This window comes from Schistocerca gregaria, chromosome 4 (genome assembly GCF_023897955.1).
Source record: "Schistocerca gregaria isolate iqSchGreg1 chromosome 4, iqSchGreg1.2, whole genome shotgun sequence".
NCBI classification, from domain to species: Eukaryota; Metazoa; Arthropoda; class Insecta; order Orthoptera; family Acrididae; genus Schistocerca; species Schistocerca gregaria.
Genome location: NC_064923.1, coordinates 201,941,077 through 201,954,066, shown reverse-complemented (window position 1 = coordinate 201,954,066; position 12,990 = coordinate 201,941,077). Strand labels below are relative to the sequence as shown.

The 12,990-nt window shown below is 39.9% G+C and overlaps 1 protein-coding gene across 1 annotated transcript in view; it reads left to right on the top strand.

Annotated features, from left to right (window-relative positions):
* Positions 1–12,990, top strand: part of LOC126268215 (transmembrane protein 245) — a 266,256-nt gene that overhangs the window by 237,650 nt on the left and 15,616 nt on the right. The window contains exons 13-14 of the mRNA XM_049973842.1: positions 5,166–5,381; positions 5,596–5,652. Of these exons, the coding sequence (XP_049829799.1) occupies positions 5,166–5,381; positions 5,596–5,608 (229 nt within the window). The 3' untranslated portion in view covers positions 5,609–5,652. The remainder of the gene's footprint in view (positions 1–5,165; positions 5,382–5,595; positions 5,653–12,990) is intronic.

The following is a 12,990-nucleotide window of genomic DNA, read 5'->3' as shown; positions in this document are numbered from 1 at the left end:
GTTATGAAACGCAGATTAAAATTGTTTGAAACACCCTTTGTTAGTATGACCTGCTTATTGCCTTATCAGGAAACTTTTTGGTAAACAACCGATACATTCTACAGAGGTTGAGATTGGGGTGCAGACATTCTTTTGAGGATTTATTCCTGCTGTGATGGCTCATCTGCTTTGGTAAACTCCATATGTGTTGCCGAATAAGAGCCCTGTCATCATTTGATATGGCATGTGGCCTATTGCAATGTTTTCCTCTACCGTCTTTAGGAGTGGTTGTTCCACCTTTTATTTTACGTTGCAGAGTCTGCATTCGTTGCTGGGTGATGGAGAATATGTCAACCAATGTTTTTTGACACACTTCTTTTGAGTAAACTTTGTATTTGAAAGTAGCTTGTTTCCGTGAAGTATCATCTGTCTTACCTCTCTTGCGCCTGGCTGGCACGCCTATTTCCATGGATTTTATTAAACGTATGGACTGCTCATCATATGTTAAGGCATGATATTCTTCGTACAGCTTTAACTTCATTTTCAGGTTTACGTCCTTGCATCCTTTTGAGCACACTTCTGCATTGCATACAGGATCCTTAATCATGAAAACAATCACTATTGCTACCTCTAATTCAATTAGATTATCAAATTTCACATTCTCTTTTAATAATATAGCATTACTCAGACTGAGTATTCTATTTTTTTGCCAATGATAACTACAGAACTGTAGTTAATTTCATTCACGTTACATACTTTTACTGTAATGTTTTCAGGAGATACACATAACACGTCATTAGAGCCATGTACTCTACAGGGCACATCGCCGCTTTACAGGACACATATGCTTCTCTAAAGACATACACCTTTTACAAAAGCCATACAGCCTTATTCCACTCACCTGGGTTGGAGGCTGTTTCGCAGGAACTGCCTTTCCTTTTCATGATTTATGTTACAGTCCAGCATCACGAAGCCTTTTTCTCTTAATATCCTGCCAACTACCAATGTTAATTTTCCTTTTCCGTGCATTATTTGCACGTTTCAAACCACTTGCGGTAAGCGTCACCTTGCTGCACTCTGCCATTATTGTAACATACAGCACAGCGGCGAAAACTGTGCGCGTCTCGTCGCTGCTTAGTGCTGCCCTCGGACGGTGAACATGTCAGTCATAACAGCAGGCGATGCAGACTGCCGTATACAGAATTATTCCATGCGATTCTACGAAATATCAAAATGTGCCATACAGCATTATTTGTGCGCACGCTTCAGTTAACATGTACTAAATTGAAAGTTTTGTTTCTAAAAAATGTAATGTGGAAATAACATGGACATTCCAGTTATACATAAGAGCTATAATACCATCAGCACATGTTGCATAGCTACTTCTACATGTGTCAGTTGAGTCTATTTCATCATCATCACAGTATTTGACAATGTTATAAAAAGGATAGATTGCAACTCGCCATATAGTGGAGATGTTGAGTCGCAGACAGGTACAACAAAGAGATTACTAAACATGTAAGCTTTCAGCCAGACTGCTAGTTCTGAAATAAACACACCATACACGCGCGCGCGCGCACGCACACACGCACACACACACACACACACACACACACACACACACACACACACACACACACACACACATGACCACTGTCTCTGACTGCCTGGGCCAGGACACAAGCAACTATGCAGGTTGGGAGAAGCAATCTGGATTTGGGGTGGGGGGGGGGAGCATGGTACAGGTGGGGGGACAGTGAAGCACGGCTTGTGGGAGCATAAAGGGACAAAGTGGAAAGAGGATAGGGCTACTTTGTACACTCCCACAAACAACACTTTACCATCCCCCAGCCATACCGCATCCCTCTCCTCTCCCTGCCCCAGTCTCCTCCTTACCCCCACCATCCAGATTGCTTTTCCCATCATGCACAGTTGCTCACAGTCTGGTCCAGGCAGTCAGGAAAAGTGGTCATGTGTTTGTGAGCTGAATTTGCAATAATGTGTGTATTTCAGAAGGAGGCCTTCTGGCCGAAAGCTTACATGTTTAGCAGGTGTTTTTTGTGTACCTGTCTGCGACTCAACATCACCACTATATGGTGAGTAGCAATCTGTCCTCCTCATAATATTGGCATTATTCCATCCTGGATTTTTCATCACATTATTGATCTCCAACATTGAGTATGGAAATGAATGTAAACCACCTAAAGTTGGACATAAGCCTAAAAACTGATGCTGTGTTAAATAAAATCACCTTCTGTTATGACCGGGAGCAGATATTATTCTACATCCTATAAATACTAAGGTTTATGGTCCGTTGGCATAGTAAATAATTTAAGCTTTATGTCAGTGCATATTTTCTTAATTTCAAATTCACTCATTGAAACTTATAATGAACTATTATCTCTATATACATGATGTAGCAGTAAAATGCATGCTTGGAAACTGAGAATTTGCTGGGTAAAATCTTCATCAGACCACAAATTATTCCGTCTTCACGTTAGCCCAGCCTTCATCTCTCACTGATAAGAGCAGTCACTAAAAACAACACATGGTTTGGATTCCATCATGAACTCTAGGTTCCCTTTCCCCATTGGGAAACTAGGGTAAGTTGGGGACATGCAAGCCATTGAAGTGTCATCCAATAGAAAGACTTGAACCAGGCCATTGAGCCACACGAAGTTATTATTATGAGCTATATACATAAGTAGGTTTGTATGGAATCCTCAGAGCATGAGTCCAACTCACAGTTGTCTGGTTTTTATTTATGTGGTATGTCTAAAAAGTTCAGTGAATGCTATCAGACAATGAACAGAACAAAATTACTAAGAAATTTTCTTTATTGTCCTTCAAAATAGTCGCTACAACACACTTTTGACAATATTTGTACATGGGCTGTCACACGATCGTTGATGGCATTAACATCTGCATAACGTTGTAATATTGGTAATTTTTACCTCACAAACATTAGTATACACTCAATAGTAAACACCTGATGGCCTGAAGTTATCAAACAATTGCGATGTAAAAGAAGTGAACCGTCGCATAGCAGCAACAGAATCTATTATTCTTTATCTTTGCCACTCCTGCACGGTGGCTGTAAATCTCTATGTACACATGTTGATTAATGATGTAAAAGGAATTCTGTTGTTTCAAGACAAATGAGGCCTTCAGCGCCTTATCTTTTACTGTTTCTATTCCATGAAAGGCAGACGCTGACTTCCTGCATTCCGCAATATGTGTTTTATAATTAGTAGAAAATATTCTATAAATGTGCTAATTGTAATCTCAATCAGAGGACATATTTTTATGTAATTAATAATGAGCAGGCACCATCAAGAGGACATTAATCTCAAGTATTGCCTGTTATGTGCTAAGTTTTTGTTAATACGCACCAACTATTGTAACTGTAATATAAAAAGGTACATAGCATTTAAAAATGTGTTTTATGTATGAAGTATTCTTATTTAGACAAATTATCTTTAAGTATCTCCATTTCCTCATTACTTGAATGTTAATCATTTTGTATCAGTTTATCTCCAGAACTTGCGATAGACTGAACACAGCATTGAGGCAGGTGGAACATTATCATTTTCCTATTTTCCAAATCTATCCCTCTTAATTGTGTAGTGAAGTTTTTCTTTTAAAGTCAGTAAATCTTTTGGTCACTTAGTGTCGATCCAGGTATGACTGCATTGCAGTCATGAAAACCTGCTGAAATGGTAATGTTGCTTCCTACCAATCTCAAATAAATTAATCTGCTGCTCTATGTCCGAAGAATGTCAGGTATTTAAAAAATATTTATCAGGTGAAATAATCATTACAGTGACTTGTTACGATAAGACAATACAATCAATCTCTGATTCTGTTGCCAAGTTACACACAAAATTTCATTATATCTTCAACGCTATATTTTTTGATAACACTACAACTTTCGCCTTTCATGACTGCCTTCGAGTGTGAGCCAGATCAGGGAGTATGGAGGTTGTTCAAGAACAGTTACCATCTTTGGCACCACAAATTGGTGCACACAGATAGTGCAGTGCAATGTGCAGGGGCATTGTCATGGAGCAGCATCCTTTTTCCAATCTTGTACAACTCTGGCTGAACCCACTGCATATGCTGTAGTAATCAGTTCAAAATGGACTGCTGAAGTGCAGCATTAATGGTTTGACCCGCAGGAACAAATACCTTGTGGATGATGCCATTGTTGTCGAAGAAGGCGATCAACAGTGTTTCTGTATTGGATATTTGCAGACAGCTCTCGCATCCCCCCACCTCCCCCCCCCCCCCCCCCCCCCCCAATCTCGGAAAGACGGTGAACACCATGACATCAATTGCTATTTCGATTCCGTATAGAACTGGTAGCAGCAAGTCTCAATTCCTGTGATGATGGTGTTCAGAAGTAATGGATGCTGATCACACGTGGAAAGGAAATGAAATCACCAGCAGTTTCCTTCCGTTTTGCTTTCTACTCATCTGTGAGCTTGTGCGGCACAAATCAGGAGCAGATCTTCCGCTTACCCAAATCGTTGTGGACGATGGTGTGCTTCATGACCTTTTTGATACCCAAATCCTCTGCAATCAATCTGAGAGTTGGTCGCTAATCTTGTGTCAGCATTTCTCGATCTTTTCTGGGGTTCTGCTTGTCGATGGCTGACCTGAACATCGATCATCCTCAGTTGTTTCCTTCTCTTCACAGAAGTGTTTAAACCATTAATAAAGACATTTTCTGCTCACTACATCCCTCCTGTACACGTGCACTAACATATCACGTGTCTCCATTGCAGTCTTCCACAGTTTGTAGCAGAACTTGATGTTTACACATTGCTCCATTGTGCTGTGCCACTTCGTCTCACACTGTGTCCTGTTGTTGGTCATAGTCTTTTTTTTACAGCCAGTCACATGCAGTACATGCTGTGTATTGATTCTCCTCTAGTCTCTGAAGACCCAAGCACATGTGCGAAATTTCTATTCAGATGTGACACCATTCACCGAACTTTTTACACACACCACATATATTGCTCTTACTGTACATGGATAATGTAATTGTTTAATCGTATTTCTTTGCAGTGCTATATTTAGTTAAAATGAAACTTAATTACTAGTGGTATTTTGTGCTATTTATAGGCACTTGTTTTTAATCAGTGTAAATATTTAAAAATTAATGTATATAATTGTAATTGCAGGACGGGGCACCCATATTTAACAGGTCTCTCAGTGGCAGGTGGAATTTTTTTGATGGGGGTGGAGGGTGCTATTGTGGGACCCATCCTGTTATGTGGCGTGTTCCTTGCAATTAATATGTCCAGTACACTAATGAATGAAGCGTCAAGTTCTGATACCCGGATTTCTGAACATCTGTGCCACATTACTGACATTAGTTCAATCAGTCATATCAGAAGGTAATTTATGTTCTCTTGAATGGAATGCACCCAAATAGCCAGTATAACAAGTAAAACCAACTAAAATTTATTTATATGGTATGTATTTGTTAATTCTGTTTTTATTATTATTATTATTACTTTTGTTTTTGTTGATGTTTATTAATACTATTACTACTACTATGAAGCTAAGAAACATCTATTTGGCATTATAAATGCTCCCTTTTTATTTCAGCAAAACTCAGTGATGCAGTATACTTGCCACATGTTGAAGTAGAAAACAGCAACCAAGGTGAGTAGTTCAGTTGACTCATTGTAAATTTTCAATTTTTTTATTACTTTAACATTGTGTTCATTTCATGCATGGGGGTTTCTATCATGAGTCATCTTCAGAATCTTGGGTTTGTGACCACATTATTGTGTAAAGTATTCCACTCTTTTTGCCATTGTTGTATGTGATCTTCTATTAATTAGTTTTGTTGTGTATGTCTGAGAAAGGACTTAGTCCGGAAGTTGAATAAAACCTAATTGTATTTTTCATTGTGCCTGTTACTATCAACAACTTCTGTATAGTGAGTTGTTGTTGATCATTTCCTTGATGTTGCTACTCCATGACAGATTTTCCATTGTTTGATTTCACTCTGGAATCAGATATATTAATATCCCTTCTGCACCTTATTATAAATTGGAAAATGCATTATAAAACTCATTACTTGTGACTGAATGAATGTTGGAATTGACTCTTTATTGAGTTACTTTTATTTGAATATTATTGGGAAATATTTTTGAGGAGGAGGTTGCTGCCATGGAATCGTGCTACTCTTATGATGCCCTGCAGTGATTAAGAATTAATCAGGCAAGCAGCCTGCCAACATGAACTGACTGATTGTTGTTACGGGCTTATAGCATCCCTTGTCTCGTAATTCAAATCAAAATTACTGTCCATAAGGGATCTGATTTACATAACTGTACTCCATCTTTGATTTAATGTTGACTCATGAAAGAAAATGATAACAGGAGACAGGTTCATATCACATTTGTGATTTATGTTTTTATTCAGTGCAAAACTTTTAATGCATAGTAAAGCTAAACAAGAATAAATTTAGTATATTTTGACTATTCTTCCTCAAAAATATATGGTAATTTTGGCGCAAACTCAATAAATTCATAATTTATATTGTCTCTTTGACTGCTGTAGATTTGTTAACACACACTGCTTCTTCTGTCCCCAGGTACTCTAGACATATTTTAGCAACCTGCCTCTCTTTCCACCAGGTGCCCTAGACATATTTGTCCGTGCCAATTTGTGAATACCTTTGTGCTCTAGATGTATTAGAATGTTGCAGACATTATTAGAATGCTTTAGACGTATTATAACATTCTGCTGCATGGACACCTGTATTATTGCTCCAAGCACTTAGCAGCTGCTCAACATTGAGCCTGTTCAGTTGGAGTCCCTGGACTTCTGTTGCTGTTTTCAACCTCTTTTAGTTACTGACTCTTAACCTAAGATTTTATTTGCAACTAAAATAGCACACTTCTGTACTTTTAGAGGTGAAATGATCTTGAAGATTCTCACTAGACACAGTGAATTTAAGGGAAGTGTGTGGATCTTGACCACTTTCAATGCCACAGAAATTTTTGAGATGATAAAGACTTATGAAGAAATAAAGGAACCACAGTATGTTACAGATTACAACTTGAGACTGGGAGCAGTTGAGCTCACTGCCATGCTACTGAGTTCATTTCAGTCAGCTTGGAAGACCATGGAGTGACACAAAATGTTATTTTTTCAAGTAGTGGGCCTGTGCATTTTATATTCTCATAATCACAGCAGAGTAGCAACTTGTGCTACAGAATGGACCAAAACTGTCAGAAAAATTCGTTCAGATCATGTGAATCCTCTATGATTTACTGCGAGGCATTTTAGAAATGTAATTGAGAGTGAACATTCAAAGAAAGGTACCCCAGTGCTCAAGTGCACAGTATGCTTGAAACAAAGAGTGCATCAACAAATTAGGCACGAGTGCAGAACATGTAAGAAATCACCTAGTGTTGTGCCATGTTTACTGAACACAAAGATTTAGTATCTATGGACAACTGTAGAAGAAGGATGAAATTACATAGCTACTTCTCTAAAATGAATTGAGAACAAAAATACCCTACCTGTCAAAAAGTGAAATACCTAGAAGAAATGGTTGGATGTCAATGTAAATTCATACATGTACACACTAGTGGTGGATATGTAAATGATTAAGAGTTACGATACCAGAGAAGGAAGGCTGCTACTCACCATATAGCAGCGGTGCTGAGTCGCGATAGTCACAAAAAAAAAAAAGATTCACACAATTAAAGGTGTCATCCATTAAGGCCTTTGTCAGTAGTAGATCCACATACACACATGCGTGCACGCTCGGGCGTGCGTGCGCCCACACACACACACACACACACACACACACACACACACACACACACACACACACACATGCAACTTGCACACACATCTGCATCTGCAGTCTCAGTGGTCTCAGCTCTCTGAGACTGCAGATGTGTGTGCAAGTTTTGTGTGTGTGTGTGTGTGTGTGTGTGTGTGTGTGTGTGTGTGTGTGTGTGTGTGTGTACTGCTGACAAAGGCCTAAATGGCCGAAAGCTTTAATTTTGTGAATCTTTTTATTGTGCCTACCAGGACTCAGCATCTCCACTATTACATTCCATCCTGGATTTTCCATTGTTTGATTAAGAGTTACTGTTCTCTGTGACAGGTATAGTGTTGTTAACCGGGCATCGTAAGGTATATATGGTGTATGAACAGCATTAGAAGTAGAGGGATCACTAGGAAGGACGCAGGGACGTCCCTTACTCGTGTGAGACAGTGTTATCAACACCTGGCAGAGTTTGAAAGGGGTGTCATTGTGGCTTTCCATCTGTCCATCTTATCAATATCTAGATTTGTAGAACTTTCACTCATGAGATTTCACTTGTGAGAGTGGCATGAAGTTGGACAGCATAAAATGTCCTTGCATTGTGTTTAGCAATGCATTGTGTTTTTGCCACCCTGGACAACCATCGTTGATGACTATAGTAGCAACCTGGGTAGAAGCCCAATTCTTCCAGTGTGTTGGAGAGACACTGCCATGTTACTCCTGGCGTCATTACGTGGGGTCCTTTGGATATGTCTTCAGGTCACAGCAGGCGGTGATTTAGGGAATTCTGACAGCACTAAGATGCATCACGGACGTCCTACATCCTAATGTATATGATCGTATTGCTATGCCATTTTTTCAACCTGACAGTGCTCGTCCACACGTGGAACATGCCTGTGTAAGCTGTCCATGTGATGCTGATGTACTCCTACGACCAAAAAGATCCCCAGATCTGTCCCCAACAGAACATATCTGAGACCGGCTAAGGTGTAAACTGTGTCTCAGTGCCACTGTCCAGGATATCGAGTACTAGCTACAACTTTTATGGGCCACCTTGCCTTGAGAAGAGACAGCGGCTTTGCAGTACCATTCCCACCTGATCAGTGCATGAGTAGAGGCCAGAGGGGCTACATTGTCGTACTGATAAGTAGAATCACACTACTAAGTTCTTTGTAAATTTGATATTATGTTGTAATAACTGAAAAATTGTCACTCACCCGCTCATCCCTTGAAGTTTCATTCCTTTTCCTTGTACCCTTCTGGATGCACTTTTGTCACACATTGGAAAATAGTGATGTTAGTAATAATATATTTTTAGCCATAACAGTGCCAGTGCAAAGCCTGGATCAATGGAAAGGATGGGAAATATGTACAGAATGTGTTAAAGTTATTTGAACTCTTGAAAGTTCCTGACATTGAAACTCCTTTCCATAAGAATTGTATACGTACTACATATTGTAGATGTTATATTTATTTTTTAGATGACGTACAAAAAAATTACAAACATGTTGTACATTGCGTCAATGAGGCTAAGTTGCACCTAAATGTCAATTGCCAATGCACAAGTGTTATTTGGAAACAAACAAAAAATGCTCAGAAACCTTGACTCTTCGTTTTAGAAGGTTGCATTAGGAAATTGTTTTGGACTTTTGTGGTTTGAGGAAATGGTAAACATCCAAAGAATTTTGCGGTACACAGACATCTTCCCTTGAAAGTTTTTGCAGAAGTGTTATTGTGCTAGTGATGACATTAAGGAACAGTATGTAGTTTTGGATTGTTCATTCCTTATTCATTCAAAAAACTAAAAGTGATGCATAGTAAACAAAGAAAGCTCAGGTGTGGTCAAATGTTTCAGGTGACAGGAAGTGATTGTAAATTAAAGCATTACTTTGATTAATTACTGCAGTGCATGGATGGTGGCATCTGTGCTTTAAAACTGTTTACACGGGGTACTTACTACAGGTGGACAATCTCTCCAAATGTGACAAAGCACTCACTTTACTATAGTCTCAAAAACAGCATCATGAAATTATCAGTCAGTTCTTGTGAAACGGATTCAGTAAAATGGAGAAAAAGTGTTCTTGTTGTGATTCATAGTAAATTACAGTGTATTAGAGTGATATGGTATATGGTCAGTGTAGTCCTATCATCTGTAAATGATGTAGTATGACTGAATAAAATCATCTCTGTTTTCAAGCTATGTTAGTTCAAATAAAATTCTCAAGCTCTTGATGGCAATCTTCAACGACTTTTCAGGAGTGCGTGCAACCTATGTCATCAATTAGAGGGGGTCAAATTTTATTTAGCGTATGGCTAATAGAGACATATCATGAATTACATATACATATGTACATATTGACACACAAGAAACTTAAGTTTCTCTTTACAACTGAATTTCCAGCCCTTCAATCCAGCGCACTGCATCTGGAGTTGCTAGTAGGAAGTCCTCTTTGGTGCTGTGATAGGCTCGAATCCTGCATTCACTGACAATGTGGTGAACAGTCTGGTATGGAGCCTCACAGTCACAAGCTGGATCAGGCAGCTTCTTCCACTTAAAGAGAGCATCCCTGCATTGCCCATGGCTGGTACGGATCCTGTTGAGAGTAGACCAGGTCTTGCGTGGTAAGTCGAATCCACTTGGAAGTTTAGCACCTGAGATGATGTTATGCAGGTGCACATCTGTCACTGCTTCCCACCGACCTTTCCATTCTTCAAGAGGTTTGAAATTCTTAGCAACCATGTCAGCAGCGTTGCACAGAGTTGGATGGCGTGATTTAAGTCTCTTGCGATTTAAAAGTGGCAGGTCACTATGCACGGGTAGGTTAGAATTCCTGGAGATCTTGTGGAATTCTCTCATAAGGGTAGTACATCTGCGTAGATCAAGAGGCATTATACCGGTTAACAGTGGAAACCAATAAACTCGAGTAGATGTGATTGTGCCAGATATTATGCGCAATGTCGTATTCAGCTGGGTATCAACAAGCCTTGTATGATGACTATTCATCCAAACAGGTGCACTATACTCAGCACTTGAGTACACCAAGCCCAGAGCTGAAGTTCCCCAGGTAGTTCTTCATAGCTTATGGAGGATGTTGTTTCGAGTCCTCAGCTTTTGAGCTAAGTTAAGAAGGTGTTGTTTGAAACATAGTGTACGATCCAGGATGACACCAAGATATTTTGGGTTCCAATTGTGACAAAGAATTCTGCCTCTGAAACTTACTTTCAGTTTTACGTTCGCCAACTGGTTATTTAGATGGAAGCAGCACACTTCTGTTTTACTCACACTGGGTTGGAGTCTCCAGATTTTGAAGTAATTGTCTAATGCAGACAGGTCATTGGCTAAAATCTCTTCTGTTGTCTTCATTTCCTGGTGTTTGACGGCTAGAACTAGGTCATCGGCATAGCAGTATTTTCTGGACGAAGTGTCAGGTATATCAGATAGATATAGGTTGAACAGTAAGGATGAGAGAACTGATCCTTGAGGCAATCTGTTGCTCAGCTTCCTCTCCTTACTTATGTTGCTTCCAGTGATTACCTGGAACTTCCGATCACTTAGCACGCTGTTAATCAGTCGAGCCATTGTTCTGCAGGGTATGATGTGGAGAAATTTGTAGATAAGGCCTTCCCTCCACACAGTGTCGAAGGCGGCAGTTATGTCAACAAATGCCACAGATGTTTTCTGCTTCATTTGGTATCCTGACTCTATGAAGGATGTGAGAGCAGCTACGCCCTGGTCTGAAGTCTGCCTGATCAACTGGAATGTTCTCTAAGATAGTGCTACTTATTCTGTTATATATTAGCCTTTCAAAAAGCTTGTAGCAGCAGCTGAGTAGGGAAATGGGGCGATAGTTTTCTACCTTGTTGCTGGGTTTGCCAGGTTTCAGAACAGATATTATCTTCGCCTTTTTAAACTCAGATGGAAGTTGACCAGTCAGCAGGATGTCAGTGAAAAATTCTGCCAGCCATTCCTTAGCTTTTCCTCCCATATGGATCAGGAATTCTGGATGGATACTATCGAATCCAGGTGCCTTAAGAGGTTTGAAGTCCTTCAATACAGAGTCAATGTCTGAAACTGTGAAGGGATGGGTATACTCAGATGAGGGAGATGCCTTCTTTTTCAGGTCACGGAGCTGTCGTCTGATATTTCTTGTATGTTTCTTGTCAGGAGGTATTCTTGAAGTAGTAATGATGTGCGAAGCAATTTGGTCTGGTGTTACTTCGGAATTTTTTCTGCATGCTGGTGCACTTCCTCCCAGTTTTCTCAGAAGACTCCATGCTTTCCTGCTCGAGTGGGTAAAGTCCATAGTTTTGACTGTTTCTGCCCATTTCTGCCTCCAAGACATGTCCAAGCTGCACGATAGTTCCGTAGCTATCTCTGGGTCACCACTTTGCTGGAAGTATTGGTACAGTGTTTCACTTTCCTCATTCCTTCCTGGAACATATTCTTTTTGCTATCCTCTTGGCATACACTTTTTAGCTGTTGCTGTTACTGCACCAATGAAGCGTTGATAGTTATTATGTGATGGAGGTATCTATCGAATAGTCTTATCCAGTTCCGTTGAAAACTTCATCCAGTCGGATTTCTGGAAATTCCATCGAGCATGCGGAGTTGATCGTATGACAGGAACAGTGCAGCCAATTTGTATTATTACAGGTCTGTGTTGGCTATGAGGAAAGGCATTTATCACTTTCCTTGTGGTGTTGATGGGAAAGCCAGTTTCGTTTCAGCTAACAAAGCATAAGTCAGGATTTGAATCCTTGTCCCAAGCAGCTGTCCTGAAAGTGCCTCGATCTTTGGCATCAAACACTAGATGAAGATTATTCTCTTCGATCCATTGTGCAAGCATGCTCGCATTTTCATCATTTTGAGACTACTTCCAAAGTTCATGCTGACTATTGAAGTCTCCTATGTAAATTGCAGGATGTTCTGCTGTGTGTAGGACAAAATCGGGCCATGTTGTTTTGGGTGGTTTGTAAACAATTGTAATAGTAATGCCGTGCAATTGTATGACAACTGTATGTATATCTGCCTCCACACTTACAGAAATCAGTGAAGCTTCGTTTATGTTGTTACGGACATACGTAGCAATTCCATACACCTCGTGGTAAGTTACACCAAGTGCAGAATATCCAGGAATTCGACCTCGGCTTCGGAATATTTCTTCGCTGGAAACACGAGTTTCTTGAATGGCGACGACGTCGATATT